The 17,837-nt window shown below is 44.2% G+C and overlaps 1 protein-coding gene across 1 annotated transcript; it reads right to left on the reverse strand.

The window, feature by feature from the left end:
• Positions 1–753: 753 nt before the first annotated feature.
• Positions 754–16,559, reverse strand: CHST10 (carbohydrate sulfotransferase 10; the record flags this gene model as incomplete). Its single annotated transcript, XM_084279064.1, has 6 exons — positions 16,461–16,559; positions 11,179–11,313; positions 8,455–8,552; positions 5,580–5,814; positions 3,091–3,196; positions 754–1,291 (listed from the first exon to the last, which is right to left on the reverse strand). The coding sequence occupies exons 2-6, from the start codon at positions 11,276–11,278 to the stop codon at positions 754–756; spliced, it is 1,077 nt and encodes a 358-aa protein (XP_084135190.1). The 5' UTR covers positions 11,279–11,313; positions 16,461–16,559.
• Positions 16,560–17,837: the final 1,278 nt, after the last annotated feature.

Genomic DNA, 17,837 nt, shown 5'->3' on the forward strand with positions numbered 1-17,837 from the left:
AGGTGTTCTTGGATAACTTACCTAGCCAGGAGTTAAATAATATTTTCAAAATCAAAAGTAGAATTATGAGGCTCAATAAAGCAGTAGTAACTACAGTAAAGACTTGACAAAAATACAAAAAACAACTGGACTCTGGAACCAGTCCCCCTTTTAACAGCTCTAAAGCTTCTGTCTAATTGGTTCATTTTGTGACAAACAAAAATGAGATTAGATCAGCATCGCTGCTATTGTAGCAGCCTAGGTGATTTTACTTGTCAAGCATTTAATCAATTTTTACTCCTGTACTGGCCTTTCATTTTCAAAGCTCATGGGAGATTATATGCCTTTCTCACCAGCATGTGTCGTGAAGTTCACCCACACATCAGAGTTAACCTACAGTGAAATCACCGTCTTTATAAATACTTCACAGCATTTCAAAAATGGCATTCTGTCTGGGAGAGGGAGAGAAAGATCACAGCCCATTCATCCTCCCCGTTTTTTCCTGGAGGGAAACAGGAGAAATGGAATTCTGTATTTCAGAGAACAGAGACTTCATTCCTAACGGATTGCAGCGTCACGTATTGAAACCATGGTCAGTAAACAACAACTACAAGCCCCTACTTGTTCATATGACAAATATTTCACTGAAAAATGGAGCAACATCAAAAAGCTAGAAAACAAACGGTCACTCTCAGCTCTGTCAGTGTCGCAGCTGGTATTCAACACAGGTTTAGATTAATCCAGGAGGCATTTCTTCAGAGCCTACCCCAGGGGTCAGTTGAGCAAGAAGTCTGGCTCCCGATAACCAAAGAGTTTAAAGTCGCCCTCGAACCGCGCGTAGAGGCGCCTGATGTCTCTCTTGCTAATCCCCGAAAAATACCTCTCCACTTTCGTTCTGTTGTACACCGTTATGCCAGGGGGAATCGTGGGGTATGACACCAGGTGGTCTATGCCTGCGGCTTTCAAGATATACGGGGCATCGTCCTCCAGGGTTTCGTGGTGCCCGATCACGCTATAGGTGATTTCACAGGGGGCGCAAAGCTCCACGTACGTCACCCAGTGAATGATGTGGTCACCAAACTGAACGTCCAGCCACCGGTGGTTAGGGTCACCCAGGTAGCGCACAAAGTCCTCGAACTGCAGCCCTCTGGTCTCGGTGCGGTTCTTCCGGTATTTCCGAATGATGCCGGGAGCGATTTCGTGCCGGTACCAAGGTTCGAAACGAGGGTTGTGCACAAACTTGTCTTTAAACGCAGAAATAAGTCTCTCGAACGGGTCTCTGACAATAAAAAACTTGAAGTATAAACTCAGTCTAAACACAGGAAGAAAAAAAAAAGCCAAGAATTTAAATGATTAGGGAGAGCGTTTAGCAAAGTGTCTGAGATTTCTTTAGCAAAGACTTACAAAATGGACATAGTCTGGCCACAGACACTGCGATATGAATCTCACCCCACCTGCACAGTCTATCAATATTGTAATCAACAGGACTAGAAATACGATTTATCTCTTCTTAGTAACAGTTTTCATACACAATAAAAGTGAAATAGTTTATCCTAGTTTTCAATTCTTACTCAAATTGGAGGACCTTAACTTAGCTCAAGCCACACAAACAGGAGACAAAAGATGCTGAAAAAATGCTGAGAGCTCCGAGTCAGAGGTACTTTTAATGCCATGTGATTAAGTTCAAAAGATATACAGCAAAGAACCTTGGTGCAGCTAAATGCATACAGGGGGTTGCATTTCTCACTGGCAGGTAGTTAGAAAAATCACTGTTTAATTAAAAAACCTTGATATTTTATTTGATGATATATCGTGCTTTCAGTAATGGCCAAAACTGTTATTTTCATGAGAGCACAGTTCTCAACAGAATTTCACATTATGTTGTGTTACCACTGAACTGTAATGTTTTGTAGTCAGAGATTATAGGTAGTAGTAGTAAAGTGAAAATAAAATTTATTTGCGTAAATAGCTGAGAAAGAAGATTTTGACCACAATCTGCACTGAAGTGAGTCTCCTTCCAGCCTCAACAGGCGCTTGGATGAGTCTTCAGGTTGTCCTAACCAGGAAGGGCTAGAAGTCAGCAAACGAGATCAACAGACCCACACCACCCCCTTCTTTACACCTAAACTCTGTGACAATTTCTTTCAGAACTTCCAACTAAACCCATGTTACCCATCTCCAGCACAACTTCTGTGCTGGGCTGACTGGAACAACCCAAATCACAATGGCATTCAACTTCAAACACCCTGCCTATGGCTCGTCCCCTGGGTGAGCAGTTACTTGCTACGCAGGGCTACTCACAGCGAGACACTGGCACACACTCTATCTTAAGCGACCCCCTTTCCCCAGGCACAGCTGGGACACATGTATTTGTACCACCAAATGCCACAGACCTTGGACTGAGCTCTACTCATACCTGACATCACCCATTAAAGAGGCTGGCTTAATACACCCAAGAACCATGCAAGCACAAGCTTACGAGTGTCTGCTGTCATCTTAGGTCCTGTTCTCTCTGTACTGCCACCCCTTACAGGGATTATGTATGGCATAGGCTCTAACAGAAATTAGAACAGGCACAGTCAAAAATCTAGCCAAAGTAGTTTGGAAGGCTCTACTGCAGAGAAGATTTTTTTCTGATCATGAAGAACCACAAGCACCCAAAGAAGAGGATAAAGTGGTTCAGCTGAATGGACAATACTCTCAGGGGTAAGGAGCACGAATGTTTTAACCTTACCCGGTTCAACCCCAATAAGCAATGACAATCTTACACACAGGCAGTGAGACTACACAAGGCATCAGGGTGGATCTTCCAACTCCCTTCTGAAGGGCTGCTATGTAACAAGCAGGTACACACTGAACTACAGAAACCCTTTAGGCAGAGGCTGTCGCTTGGGTCACCTAACTACATCACCAACTACATTGGTGTTCCCCTTGAAAGCCAGTAGCAATAAAGTCACAGCAACATCTGTAACAGAATACTGCTGTAACACAAGTGGTGGAGCAGAAACCTTGCTATCCTCGATTCCAGATGCAAACTACAACTGTTTTCTTGACTGCTCGCACCATCACAGACTCCAACTCCTCCCACACCCCTGGGAAGCCACTTCTTACCGTTTTTTAATTTCAGAGTCACTGAAGGAGGACAAGCGTGGAAGGCCATTCTTCTCATGATCGTGTACAACACTTTCTGGGATCTCTTCTATGGAAGAGAATGCTCCTAGACAAATCAAAGAGAGAGAGCAAGTGAATCTTTCAAGGGGGAAAAAAAAAGTGCACACAAGCAGCCATGTGTGCCTTTGGCTGACAGCTTTCTGTTTAATCTTTCTCTTTTCTGTATTTTTAGCATTTACAGCTACTATGTTTAAAACTGTTAAATGAGGAGAGATTCTGACTGTGAAGCTGAAAACTGTTAGAATTCTTTAGGGTATGTGACATCAAGGTCCAAGACCAAATGGCTTCAAAACTCCCCCAAAAAAGCACATTACACAAGTTTCATCAGCAATTATGTCTAAGCCCATAAGTCCCCCCATTTCAGTGTCCCCATTCTCTTTCCCTCTACCCACACACATAAATAGAGGAAGACTGAGGATTAACTCCAAAGAAGAAACCAGCTTTTGGCTGAGTTTCTGCCACTAAGAAGAAAAAATAAATGCTGTGGGCTGCTTCTGGAACTGCTTCAACACAAAAACACTTTGCTGTCAGGATCCAGGAAGTTATTTTAATGACTGTGCTGTGCTGAAATAAAATTTCCAATCATACACTACTACACAAATTAAAAAGCACTAAAATTAACAATAGAAGAAAATACTCATTTTTGCAGTCATGTGACCTGACCAGAAAAATAATGTCACTAAATTCCAATGCATTTATTTTAAGATCCTGATCCTCTAAGTTTTTATGACCTTGAGAAATCTCTTGTGTGAGCCCCTTGAACTTTAGGGTAAACAGCATCATTTCAGAGTGCCAACCTGCAACAAGAAGAGCATGCTACAAAACTAGCTCTTTAGGTAAAAGCCTCTACGACCTTCTACCTTGCATTCATCCAGAGCAGAGATTCAGTACAAGCAGTAGCAGAGTTAGCTGTGTTTTGCCATGCTGAACCTCCAAGTATTATCCCTCAAACATCCATCATGCCTGCTGCAACTACCCATAGTGGAAAAAGGTAGGTCAACTGCAGCAGCAGATACCAGTACACTGGTGCCTCAAGGCAGAAGAGACCAATGTTTACAGAGCAACAATTTTCAGTCATTATCCAAGATGCCAGAACTCAGAAACTCAAGGTGAAAGGTTCCCTACTGGTAAGACATGAGTTATCCCCCATGCAACCCAGCTGACACACCCCTGCCTGTCCTGAGATATTCTTTCTATGGGATCCCTGTTCAATTCTGCTAAGAGCAGGTACTTGTACTTGCACAGGTTCCTATTCAGTACTTTCTTGGAGTGTAGCTTTCAGAGGTATTTAAGACACATGCCCACACCTACGTGCATGCATATCTTTCCTGGATTTTCAGGTCCCATACATGTATCAACACTGAAACTAGCATTAAATTTTTCACAGACATACTCCTTCTGACAAAGGTTTTGCTGAGGGACACAGCTGCTTTGCCAAATGACGGTTTCCTTCTGGGCGTGCAAACTAGCTCACCCAAGGTAACAAAGCCATCAAGACACACAAGTGGAGAGCTGGCTGCTTACACAGTGCTTCTGACAAGAAAGCTGGGTTTGTAATGTGCAGGTCTGCCCACATCCTGGTGAGCTATGCCACCTGCAAATCCAAGATAGGAACAAACTGACCAGACTGTAGGTAGCAAATTCACAGCCCCGCTACACAGATGGGAAGAAGACAAAGGTATGTGAAATAAGGTCAAGTTAAGCTTAGGTGTGCAGGTACAACAGAAAGCCCAGAAGAAACAAGTTATGTTCACTGGCACACCAGGCTGCCAGAAGGGGATGATGGCAGGATACATGCAGACAGGCAGCGCTCACCTTGTAGATCGCTATTCACGCTAGTCCCTTTACTCCTCCTTTTACAACATACCTTTGTTGACCAAACTACGTCCCTTCCAACTCCTACAACTCTGTGATTCTGTGATTAAGCACCTCAGAATCTTCCTAACTCCTGTGGTGGCTCACTGATAGCACATGCACAGGATATCAGCAGTACAAATCAACAGCAGGTGCCAAGTTTTAAGCAGCTTTCTCCATGGCTAAAACCCCTAGGTAAAAGTCAGTGTCTTCAAGTCAAAAACTGTATATTATTGTTTCTTAGGGAACTGTGATACCTTGTGATTTGCTTGTTTCAGTTTCTATAAATTAGAGCCACCCTTTCAAAGATAATAAATCTACCTACCACATGCACATGAGTATTCTTTTGTGACTCAAATGACTTTTGAGCCAGGCAACAACCATATATATTCTTACAGAAAGAACAGGTGTATTTCCTTTAGAAGAGGTGCTCTGAAAGGACTAGAAGCAGCTGTGAAGAATAAAAGGCTGTACAGAGAAGCAGAAAGAATCCATTTTTGTGCTGTCCCAGTTGGACCAATTCTGTTCTTTCCTCCTCCTCAAAGAAACCCCCACACCCACAGCAGATTAGATACCATTTAAAACGATCAAGACTTTTTTCCACTGAGTGTTGCCCACTTTTGGCGTCTGACAAAACAGGATCTTGTGCTTGTCACACACAAATATTCGGTCCAAGACGAATTTGGAAACTGCAGTGTGAGAGAGATTTCTCAATGCAGTGTCTCTGCAGACATTCCTGAGAAGCTCAAGTCTTTCCATATGAACCAGGGGTTGGCGGATCAGATTTCCAGAAAAAGCTTTTCCAGTTGGCTTTATGAAATGGAGAGGGGAAAGAAAAAAAAGAAAAAGTGCAAGAATTTAGTTTTCAGATCAAATTCTAAAGTATAAAAATCCCCAAACTGTGCATCCTAACGACTCCCAGGCTCACAATTAAAACATTGCTACGTATTAACTAAAGGAGTGGCACACAGTTTCCTTCCGGTGCTGCCGCTATACACGCTGGTTCGACTCTTAAGTCATTATGTAGTAGTGGACAGTAGTAACAGCTTTTTCCATAAAACAGTTTAAGTCTGCTGCAGAGCAGCAGGGTCTTATCTGCGTGAATACAACATGCTGTGGCCAAATACTAGAACTCCTACAAAGCTTCAGCAGCAAGTGAGAAAGCTTCCAAGGTGTTGGGGCAGGAACTTCAACAGAAATTAACCTCTGAGAAGATGGAGCTTAGGGAAGGTGATACAACGGGCTGGGAAAGAGGAATTTAGGACAGATATTCTGTGTTGTTTTCTAGCACCTGAAGGCACTCAGTCTTTCCATTTATCCAAGCTGCAACAAAACTGAGCAGACAAAGATTCACACAACGACCATCAGCACTTACTGTAGCACATGAGAGAAGCAGGCAGGATTCCTCTCCCCCCCAGAATGGATGAACTGTTTGATACGTCTCGTTTTTCTGAGACTAAGGCAGGAACCATGAGCACCTCTGCCTCATGCTTAGTGGGGAGAGAGGAAAAAGAAGCTTCTCTTAACAGGTGATGGGAAATTTTAAATTTCAAATTTTTCCCATTCCCCTAATTTATTTATATACTTGGCAATGCCCAATAACAATACAGAACAGGGGATATAGTGATGGAGAGCAGCCCTGAGGAGACAGACTTCGGGGTGCTGATGGATGAAAAACTGGCTGTGTTCCAGCAACATGTGCTTGCAGCCCAGAATTCTAACAATATCATGGGCTGCATCAAAACCAGCATGACCAGCAGGTCGAGGGAGGTGATTCTGCCCCTCTACTCTGCTCTGGTGAGACCCCATCTGGAGTACTGCATCCAGCTCTGGGGTCACTGGTATAAGGAAGACATGAAACTGTTAGAGCAAGTCAGAGGAGGACCGTGAAGATGATCAGAGGGCTGGAGGACCTCTCCTGTGAAGACAGGCTGAGAGAGTTGAGGTTGTTCAGCCTGGAGAACAGAAGGCTCTGGGGAGACCTTATTACAGCCTGCCAGTATGTAAACGGGGCTAGGATGATTTAAAACTGAAAGAGGGTAGGTTTAGATTAGGTGTAAGGAAGAAATGTTCCATGATGAGGGTGTCAAGGCCCTGGCACAGGCTGCCCAGAGAAGCTGTGGCTGCCCTCTCCCTGGCTGTATTCAAGGTCAGGCTGGATGGGGCTCTGGGCAGCCTGGGATAGTGGAGAGTGTCCCTGCCCACGGCCAGAGGGTTGGAACTAGGTGAGCTTTAAGGTCTCTTCCAACCCAAACCAGTCTGTGATTCTATGATATTAGGTACAGTGTCCAAGCTACACATGAAAACAGAATGATTTTACTTCTTGTCCTAGTTCTTCCATAAGGGAAAAAAAAAAAAAAAAAGAAAAAAAAAATATCAATCTCATTCTGCTTTTTCTGTTTGTTACTCTTCTCCAGTATCTCCTGGTCAGGATGTAATCTGAGCAGCCTGACAGATTGCTTATCTGTCAAAACAATTCCTTTTGCGTGCAACCAGGATTAGTACTACGTTCTGCATTTCAGGCACTCGAGAAGCCAAGAGGGAATAGTTTTAGATCCAGAAACCTTATTATCCTCCACCGTAGATGTAAAGGAAGATATTAAAACTCACTACACAGATGTGCCAGCCTTCCGCTGAACAAAGTGTTTATCCCAAGTATTTTCAGGATAACATAAATTTCAGGGTTTTTTTACATAAGAAAACAGGTGTCATGTTTATACAGAAAGCTACCTTCCATGCTGCACCAGAAAATACTTTAAACATAAGATGACTTATGTAGTCAATGGAAAAAAAAAGTCCTTAGCCCACTATGCCACTAGTCTCAAATTTACATTTACATAATGTTTTTTCAGACTTTTCCTATCAATTAGCAAGTACCACATTTGTTCTGCTTTATTGCTGAAAACACAAACTGTGAATCTAAAGGATAAACTGGTATTGAATACTATTGTGCTCACATTCTACTTTGGAAAAATGCTGAGATGTAAAGTACCAAGAGCACAAAACAGGAAAAAGGAATGGAGACTGATAAAAAGAATCAGAGAGATTGGCCACAGAACTGAAAGGATAGACAAGGCACAGGCTTGCCCTCAAGAGCCACAAACCTGATGACTATGGCAAGGCAGAATACAAATAATCCAAAATTGGGCCATTATATTAAAAAGGCTAGCAAAAATGACTATCCTGACTTGATAAAGGAGTACTGTAACGATTTTCTCCTAGAAATGGAAACACATTAAGTTGAATCACTCAGATGAAACAAGACAGCAGGTTACTGTAACAAACTAGCTTTGTGAAGCTAAAATGAATTCTGTTGGCTCTATCTAAATAGAACAGTCTGAATAAATAATTCCTGTCTAGCAATTCCCTTTAACAACAGGAAGCCCTTACTTAATCTCTTATTTTCTCCCACTCTTTAATACATGTAACCCTTATCTCAACAGTATGCACCTGGAATTCTTCAGGCCAATGTTTTTCCTCTGGCACATGTACCTCCTCCACTTTTGTCACAGCTGTCAGTATCAATGGCTCTTGCTTGGCACCGTAGCCTAAAGAAGGGAGAGAGATAAGCGCATTACAGAAGGTGTGGGGGGGAAGGCAACTATTGCTGCATTACAACTAACACAACAGAACCTCACTTTCTCTATTAAGTGTACAAAACATTAGGATTTCTTTCCAAATGGGAAGGTACTAGACAAAACATGAGATAGACTATGAATATTTTAAAAGAATGTAATCTATGAGAATTTTGGATGCAACTTCAGCTTTGTTTTATCAAAGAACAAGTGTCTTGTCATTTATTTTGGTCTTTTTTAAACAAGCTGTGCAAAGAGACATAGAGAGAAACCCAGCTATCACAGTTGGTACACAATTCAGTGTAACTTCTTCAGAGCACGTCCAAATAAAAGACTTAATCTACCAGGTTCCTCCTTCTCCTCATATTCACAGACAGGTTTCTTCTGTTGTAAACTCCTAGACATTACCACAAAAAAAGCGTCATTAAGGACAGTTTGGGGCTCTAACTAAACACAAGGCGCCCTCTTCCTTTACTACTGGACTGATGGCTTTCCTTAGAGACTGCCACAACAAAAGAACAAACTTAGCTGATATTTTTGTTCTTTTTTTTTAAATCTTTTGCAATTGGTATGCTACAGGAAAACTGAAAAATAACACAGGGCTGTAGCTTTACATGGTGTGTAAAGATCAGGATTATCCAAGCAGCTTTCCCTAACCACAGAGCAAAAAGAACACGATTTCTCCCCAAAAAAATGTATTTCCATCCACAATGGACTACATTTCCCTTAATATAATTTTTCTATGAATAATCTCTCTTCATCTGCATCCAGAGTGGCTTACTGTCTTATGGTTGAGAAAGCGTGCGTACCGCCTATGTCCTTGTCTTAAGGGAGTACTCTACTCTGCCCACACTGGCTTTTAACAACAGGCACACAGGGAAGAGCAAGTTAAAACTGGAAACAATGTGAGCACCCAAGCAGTCAGTTCTAGCACCTATCCTTGTGCACAGACTTACTTCACAATATGCTTTTTTAAAAAATCAAAGTAATCTGGCTCAGTGAAAGAGCAGTTAAAGCATCTTTCATTATCCCTGCAGGTGCTACTAGAGATGATGGACAAAAACTTGCTCCTTCTCATTAAGGAGGTCCTATTGCTCATGCACCTGGGACATCAGTAAAAGGCTTAAATAAAGGAACATTGACTCGTTGTGCATCTGCTGGTTTTGTTCTGGCTGCAAGGTAGACACAACCAAGTAAGAAAATATTCTGACAAGCCATATTTTATTAAGTCTATAGGAGTTCCTCCAAGATGGGCCATTCTACTTAGACTTTCTCCAAAATTTTGTTGGTACATTCAAATTACTTCCCTTCTTAGTCCCAGTACAAATACTGGTATCTCCAACACATACCTACATGTAACCACAGTCATGCCTTTGCATGGAGGACTGGAGTTTTAAGAAATTACATGATATTCTGCTCAGAGAGCTAGTCAAGAGGGAAGGAAGATTCAGCAGAGAGAGAAAAAAAAGCAGAAAAGATTTCAGGCCAAGATAATAAAATGCAAGCAAATGCAAAGGGTGTACTTTATTTCCATTTTATGATGGAAAGAACTACTCAAAGAATACCTGAGCTGGGAAACAAGTTGCCATAGAATGAAACACTGGAAGATGTAACTATCTAACATAAGACAAGCTTATTTGCAGATATATTGGGCTGAAAAACAGCAGGGACCAAGGGAAGCTAAATTAACCTACAGTTCTCATCTGCAAGACTTGCTGAATAAATTTCCACACAGAGGAATGCTATTTAAAAAGGTATTTTTATCCAGTATCAGGTCAATGAAACAAATGGCACTGGTGATACCAGCACTTTGAAAGTTACACAATTTCTGCATATCTTCAGAAGAGGCAGAACTACAGATTTACTCTTAGGACTGTAAGTCAAGCCATCACCTTCACCCTAAAATCTCTGTAGGATGGCTTTGTAACAGCAGCTCTGCAGCAGACAGAGAACTCTATGCTGTGTGGTGTCATCAAATGGCTTAAATTCCTCATCAGCTTAATACCATCTGGGCTACTTAAGCTAAGCAAAAGCCTGTAAGCTGTTAGTCAGTCAAACAGCAGAGGATAAAACCCAATGCAAGAAGCAGGGCAGAGGTGGCTAGGCTAAGAACATTGCAAATGCAATAAAACTTTCCACAAGTTTTACATAATACTGTAGCCCTAGGACAAGCAGTCACAAGAGGACAGAAACTGCATCATGTGAAAAGAAATCTTTAATTCCTTGTGAATCTCCTCTGTCTTCAGACAAGTACATGTGCTCTCTTGTTTTGCAGGTAACCTACTCCAAATAAATACTGAAACTGAATGTATTTGAAAAAGGGGACCTCACAACAGAGTACTGCCAAACATGATCCCCTCTGATCTTAAACATTAAAAAACCCCACAAAAAACGAGACATGATGTTAGTCTTGCAGACTTGTACCAAGAAAAGCAAAAACTGAATACTGGCACTGTCACTTCTAGAAATGTAGTTATTCTGTTCTCCACCCTGCTGAAGAAGTGGTAACACACTGAGAATTATTTTTGCACAAAATGAATGTTTGTGTGCAGCACTATTCAATTTTCTGTTTCACATCAAACATCAAAGTTGAACTTACCATCTGGATCTTTAAAAGTCAATGTGATAAACTTGCTAGCAACCATGAACATGAATATCACCCAAAAGCATGCAGCTAGCAGCAGCCACTGGTGGTGCATGTTGTCAGACGTGAGCCATATAAAGTTGTGGCTTCCTGTTTGAAAGAGGAAAGATTGACACATTAATTATTTTTGCTCCAGTTTAGAAAGATACTTCCCATAACAAAGATGACAAAACTCTAATATATGTGTGTGTCAAAAAAATACAGCAGATTTCAGTTCTTACTTTTTGTCCTTTTATCTGGGTTCTTAACTGGTATTGAGTTGCTGAGGTGACATAACCACTGGCTGCTACCAAAGGGAGGCTTCACTCCTCCTTTACCCCTGCATACACATTCCCAGTTCCCTCCTTGTGCTGCCAATAGCACACTCTGACTGCTCAGGGAGACAGCCCAACAAAATCCCCAATTTATTTTTTTAAGTGTAGTTTATTTTTTGATTTAACTTTGTGATATGGGTCACTGTAGGAAAAGAAGGGAGAAGGAAGAAAGTTCCTCTCTGGGTGGTAGCTAGTCAGCAGGTCAACCAGTAACATCTTACTTAGTCATCCAAAGTCAGCTCATGACATGTTACATGGATCCCTTCCCTGCCCAGCCTATGTGAATTACAGGCTGGAAGCTACTGAGCCAGAACACTAAGCTTAACCTGACAAAGTATTTAAATATATATTAATGTATCTTTTAATCTTTTCACTTCCACTGCCAGTAAATTATCGATCGCAGGTTCTGAAAGATTTTTATTTCCATCATGCACAGCACTCTCCAGATAAAGAGTAAAAAGGGGTTGCTTGCAGCAGCGCCTACTACCTGTAGCTTCATCCCTGCAGGTAAGCTTTAAAGATGGGGACCACAGGAAGGGTTACCCAAACAACTGAGCCTACTGATTTAATGTGCAAAGAAACCACAGGTACTGACTGAAGTCAGTGAGTGAGGATGAGGATACTGCCTCGGATTGTAAACATGGTGTCTGCCCTTCCTCATGCAGCCTGGAATGCTCTGAGCACTCCTCAGCTTGGTTTTGGAAACTGTATAGCTAATAAATTAATTTTTTTATGGTTAAAAGTTAAGATACAATATAAGGAAGCCAATTACAAAAAAAAAAAAAAATAATTAAGTCCACAGCCATTAAGAGAAATGTGGGAAATTTTTAAAGAGAAATTTTAAGCTACACCTTTCCTGAATTTCCAACTTCTGACGGGTGATGCACCCAGGGAAGCACTGGGATTGACACTGAGGACCTGTGGAAGCCCCACTGCAAAATTTAAGCTTCCATCGCTTAAAAAAAACCAAACCAAAACCCAACAAAAACCTAACAGCAAATATCACTGCTTACCTGAGACTCCTCAGGTGTGAATATTTATCTTGCAAAAATAAAGCACCATTGTCTCAGTTGTTGCTGAAGAGACAAGACACCTGAGGGCCTGAACTCCGGTGCTGGAAACTTCAAACGTCAGTAAGCACTTCCTTTGGAGGATACGTACAATGTAACTTCAGAACACTTCACCAAAGAGAACAGAACAATGAGATCCTCTCAATGATCCTGTGAGGTTTGTGCTTGTAGCCTCAGGAAGAACAAAAAAAAAACCAAACCCACCCACGTAACTAGCGATAGGATCAAACCCAGTCCTGAAGTAGTCACGTGCCAACTTCAGCGAGAGTCACTTCTGCCTGGTTTGTGATCATACCTTCTACACAGCCACCTGAGTCAATTGCCAGGGAGTAAGAGAGATGCCCTCATTCCCAGCTAGGATGCCTAAACCATGCTAGTTAATCCTTCTAATCAAACTTAATAATTTATTTTTTCACTGATATACCAATATTTCACCTTTTTTTGTTCCCACAAAGCTTCAATAACAGAATTGAGCTTGTTTGTGATGTGGTTTCAGCATGTCCACCTGCAACATCAGTACTACTGCTACAGGTGCAGATCACTTTTCCAACTAGCTTTTGCCTTCCAGCAACGCAGATGTTTCCAGGAAGGGTTCTCACTGTAGCTGACAAGTGAAATGTCTTCAGGGTATGTCAAAAGCCTGTGAAGGCAGACAAGCAGTTCAAAACAGATCTAGGACCCTAAGGATGCATGTGTAATGGATGAAAGGAGGAAAAGAAAAGAATATCTCCAATTAACACTACAGAATTCATATTTTTTTAAGCTAAGATGGCAGCGTTTGGGCCTATCTGTACTTTCTCAGTGCAATATTTTTCAGTTTCACTTCTAAGAGGTCCTTTTTTTCCTTCTTCTGTGATTTCCTTTTGAAGTATTTCTCCTAAAAACACACTGCATGTAGGTAAAAAGATGCATCAATTGTCTTTCGGACAATTACAGGTGGTGTGACCTCAATAAAGACATTTGTTGTCTTCCATTTTCTAAAGCAACTCCTTAGCTACCAACTGAGCATGCAGTGTCCAAGACAAGTCATTCTTCAACCCTGAAAACTGTTGGCCAAGGAAGGTAAATAATACGGTGTGAATTCTAAAGCACTGACCTTTTCCCAGCTAAACAGTTCAAAAGTTATTCTCATCATACCATTGCACTAGTGCCAAATGGCCTTAAGATTCACCTGGAGAACCACCAGGTCTCAAAAGCCCTCATTTTTCAGTCTGCCACAACATCCACTGTCTCCCATTTAGAGCACTGAAATTTATCACCTTAGCTTTCAGACATCACAATAATTTGGAAATTTTTTCCAACTCTCACAAGTGAGAAAAATGCAAAATAAATGTCAGGACACAACACGTAGCGATGGTATTTTTACTTTCCTGGTAGCTCTGCTAAAACCATGAGAAACATTCAACATTCAAAATAAAATTTAACATGTCTTCAAGGCAGCAGACTGACAGAAGCTTGCAGAGGACATTCTGCAGGAGGTAAACCTCTTTCTAACCATCAGCTGCGGGCTTTTCAGAGACATGATGAATGGTCTGGACCAGACCCTTTTGTCTACCTCAATACATTTATTCTACATAAAGAATGATAGAAATGGCCTCCAACATTTGTAGCATCCCTGCTAGCCTGCCCACTTTTATAGTGGTCATGGATGCACACCATTCAATAAGGATTATTGATCTATAGCCCCTTATGTAATTTATGTATTGGATTTCTAAGACGACGTGTTAAACGACCTGGGAAAAGCAGTTTCTATGTGCTCTGACTTGAAAAGCAGTTAGCACACACAGGACCCTGCTGCCAGATCCCGTGCTCTAGGGATAAAAGAACAATGTTTCAGCCAAAGGCATCTATGAGCAGTACACTACTTGCCTCAAGGACTGGACTCTGGGACCAGAAAGGGGACAGAATTGCAGTCACACCCCTAACAACCACCACTACGACCTTTCAATACATGAGTAAGCAGCAAGCAGTTTTGCCTACTCCGTCTTTATGCATGCAGCAAATCTGCACCCACACTCATCAACACAGCTACATCTGTATCAGCAGCTCATTACCTATCTCAAGAAGCAGGACTGTTTGGAATTATATACAGGAGTAACTCAATTGTTATGCTCACTTAAATGCAATGACTATTAGCAATTTTTAAACAATGTATTTATGCCATTTCCCATTCTTTAGCTTCTTTAATATTTTTGTCCTTTTCACACAGGCTAGTCACACTTCCTGTTTTAACTCCAATCTAACTGCCTATCTGTTGCCTCTCCTGTTACTTATTTCCTACCAAACACACATACTGGCTTCTGCCTTTTCGCTTTTAATATTTTCCCTCAGTTTCCAAATGTGTCTTTTGCAGCTTCTTGCCTAAATCAAGTAGAAAAAAAAAAGAAGCTATTGAAGGTTTAGTTCATTTTCTCACAATGAAATATACAGAGATTTTCCAGGTCGCTCCTTCTTCCACTTACTGCAATTCCACACATTTCAGGAGCCCAAGACTCCTGAATGCCTCTCTCCATCCAATCCTCCTTTCTTCTGTCCCTGGGCTACTTATCCCAAAGGCACACAGTCACATATAACCCTCAGATCAGCCAGATACCAATTTCACATGAGCAAAAATGGCATTGCGAACACACAAATGTAAACCAAAGATCAGGACACAGAGCATGGCAGGCTTGGCCCACGGCTGGCGAGTAACCTGTTGCCTGGAAAAAAACACTTGTACTTTGGGGAAAACTGCTGTTCCTCGTGTGAATGATGGGACAAAGTGCAGAAGATTTAAACAGCATTAAAACTCAGTGCACGGCCTCTGCTCTGCAGCTTATGCTGCTTGGATAGGGGCTCCTTGGCAGGACAGTCCCTGCACGCACTGTGAATGAGAGCAGCACGCTGGTAGTCTCAAACTATGAACTGCTTGCCCATCAGCACATGACTAATGATGTAATTTGAAATGGAACCGGTAATGACAGCCAAACAACAGCTAGCTGGGATACCTAATCCATTTTCACCAAGCCCTCCCTGTTAAGGGATCTGGACAATTTCTTACACTTTAAAAAAAAAAAAAAAACGACTAAAACCTATCACACACTCCTTCAATAAGTTGCACGATGCTGCCAAGTGCTATAATGTACATTACTACAACCGGCATTTCTGAAAGCTGGTTCTTTCCCGAGGCTTTTCTCCACCACGATGGCATTAACGGGCCTATCGCCTCCACCACCGCTGAGAGCGGAGTCCTCCTCCCCGAGGGCGCGCAACTCACCTGTCAGCAGGAACAAAACCCAACTCCGGGGACAGCAGCCCCTGCATCACCCGCCGCGGCCCGGGTCGGGCTCGGCGTCCGCCGGCTCCAGGGCCCCCAGACTGGGAGGGGGCCTTGCCTCCCCACTCAGCACCCCCGTGCCTTCTGACAGGCACCCGGTCCAGCTCCACAGGGCACCCCGTGCTCTTTACAGCTGGGAACGGCAGCTCTTCCCCCCCGCCCCAGCACCGGGGCTTTATCCGCTGCCCGAGGGGAGGGATACGAACAGAGGAGACCCCCCCTGCCACGAACCCGGCACACAGGATGAGTCCGAGGCAAAGCTCGCCTGCAGACCACGAGCCGCGCTCCGGGCGCACGGACCTGGGCTGAACAGGCGTAAACTTTTCCTGTCGCCGAGCAGAAAGCAGGGCGGGCTTCCCCTAACCCCCCCGCAGGCAGAGACAACAGACGCCCGCAGCGCCCGCTGCCTTCCCCGCCCGACCGGCCGGAGGAGTCTCTCCCCGGGGCTGCCGGCCTCCAGGCCTCCCCCCTGCAGCCCCGGCCCAGCCCCGCCCCGGGATACCGGTCCTCCCTCGCAGCGCCCCCTCCCCGGCTTACCAGCCCTCTGGCGCCGCTTCCCGCAGCTTCGGGCCCCCTCAGCGGGGCGCCGCTCCTGCCGGGGGTCCGCCTCACTCGGCGGCGCGGACGGCCGGCTCAGGCGGCCCCGGCTGCTGCGGCTGCTGCATCCCCCCCCTCCCCGCTCCCGGCAGCGGGCGGCGGCGGCGGCAACAGCAGCGCCTCCCCGCCCCCGCTCAGCCCCTACTGCTACCGTCCGGCCCTGCCGCTGCCGCCACCTCCATTTCCTCCCGCGGCGGGCAGGGGGGCAGGCCTCGGCCTCGGCCTCGGCCGCGTCCTCAGCCCCGCCGGCGGGAAAGAGAGGAAGGTGAAGGCCGCTGCCGTGACGGCTCTCGACTCGGCTGCGAGGAGACGCAGCGCCGCGCCCGGCCGCCCGGAGGCGGGAGGGAGGAATGGAGGGCGAGCTGCGCTCCTCGCCCCTCCTCAGCCCCGCCTCGTCTCTCCTCCTCGGCCGGGCGCGACCCCCGGCGAGGAGGACGGTGCCTCTTCTGGTCAGCTTTGGCCCTCACCTCACCCAGCCGCAGAGCCCAGCCCCGGTTCGCGGCGGCCTCCAGTCTCCTCAGGGTGGCTGGTGCTTTTCGGCTGGACTCGCGTCTGTCTGTACGCGCGTATCCGTGTGTTACTTTTCCTGTTAAAAATATCTTTAATAGGTGCCTAACGCCCGTGTTCCAAAAAAAAAGGAAAAGAATAAAAGGTTGAAAACACGACTTTTGTGCACCTGCAGGACTCCGATACACTCCAAATCCCATCAGAACCGGGGGCTGGTGGTGGGTCTATTTTTAACAGTTATTTAAACAACTCGTTTTGGGGACGTATCGCAGTGGGTAGCTGTGGGGATATGATAAAGCGCTGAGTTTCCTAAACTGCAAAAATTAAGCTGAGCAGGTGGAGCAGCGCCCTCGAGACAGGCTTAGAAGAAGGGGGCAAAATCTCCCAAGTGAACTGAATGGGAGGCACAGGGAAATCCTGTGTTTCAGGTGAATCAGAATCAACAGCATGGTGTCTTGGTAAGTCCAAGCTGGTCATACAGGCCTCCTGCATGGTCATGAAGCCCTTGCTGTCAGCCTCCATCTTTTCTTCCATCTCCGCATCTTCTCCCTAACTTGAATCCCAGGCCAGGTGATCTGATGTCCATGCTACACAGGCTGGGCCCTCTCAGCAGTGGACTCACAGTTGATGCTACACAGAACTTCACCCTGGTTTTCATATGAGGAAGTGTTCTTTTGTGGAGAACAGACAATTACCAATTAATGGGATTGCATGAATAAAGTAAATACCTAAGTAACATTCAGTCCCTTGAAGCTGATTTGCCGCAGAAGACTTGAAAAAGTCATGCCCTAAATCCTGTGAGAGCACAAG

The sequence above is a fragment of the Gallinula chloropus genome, assembly GCF_964237585.1.
Source record: "Gallinula chloropus genome assembly, chromosome: 1".
Classification (NCBI taxonomy): domain Eukaryota; kingdom Metazoa; phylum Chordata; class Aves; order Gruiformes; family Rallidae; genus Gallinula; species Gallinula chloropus.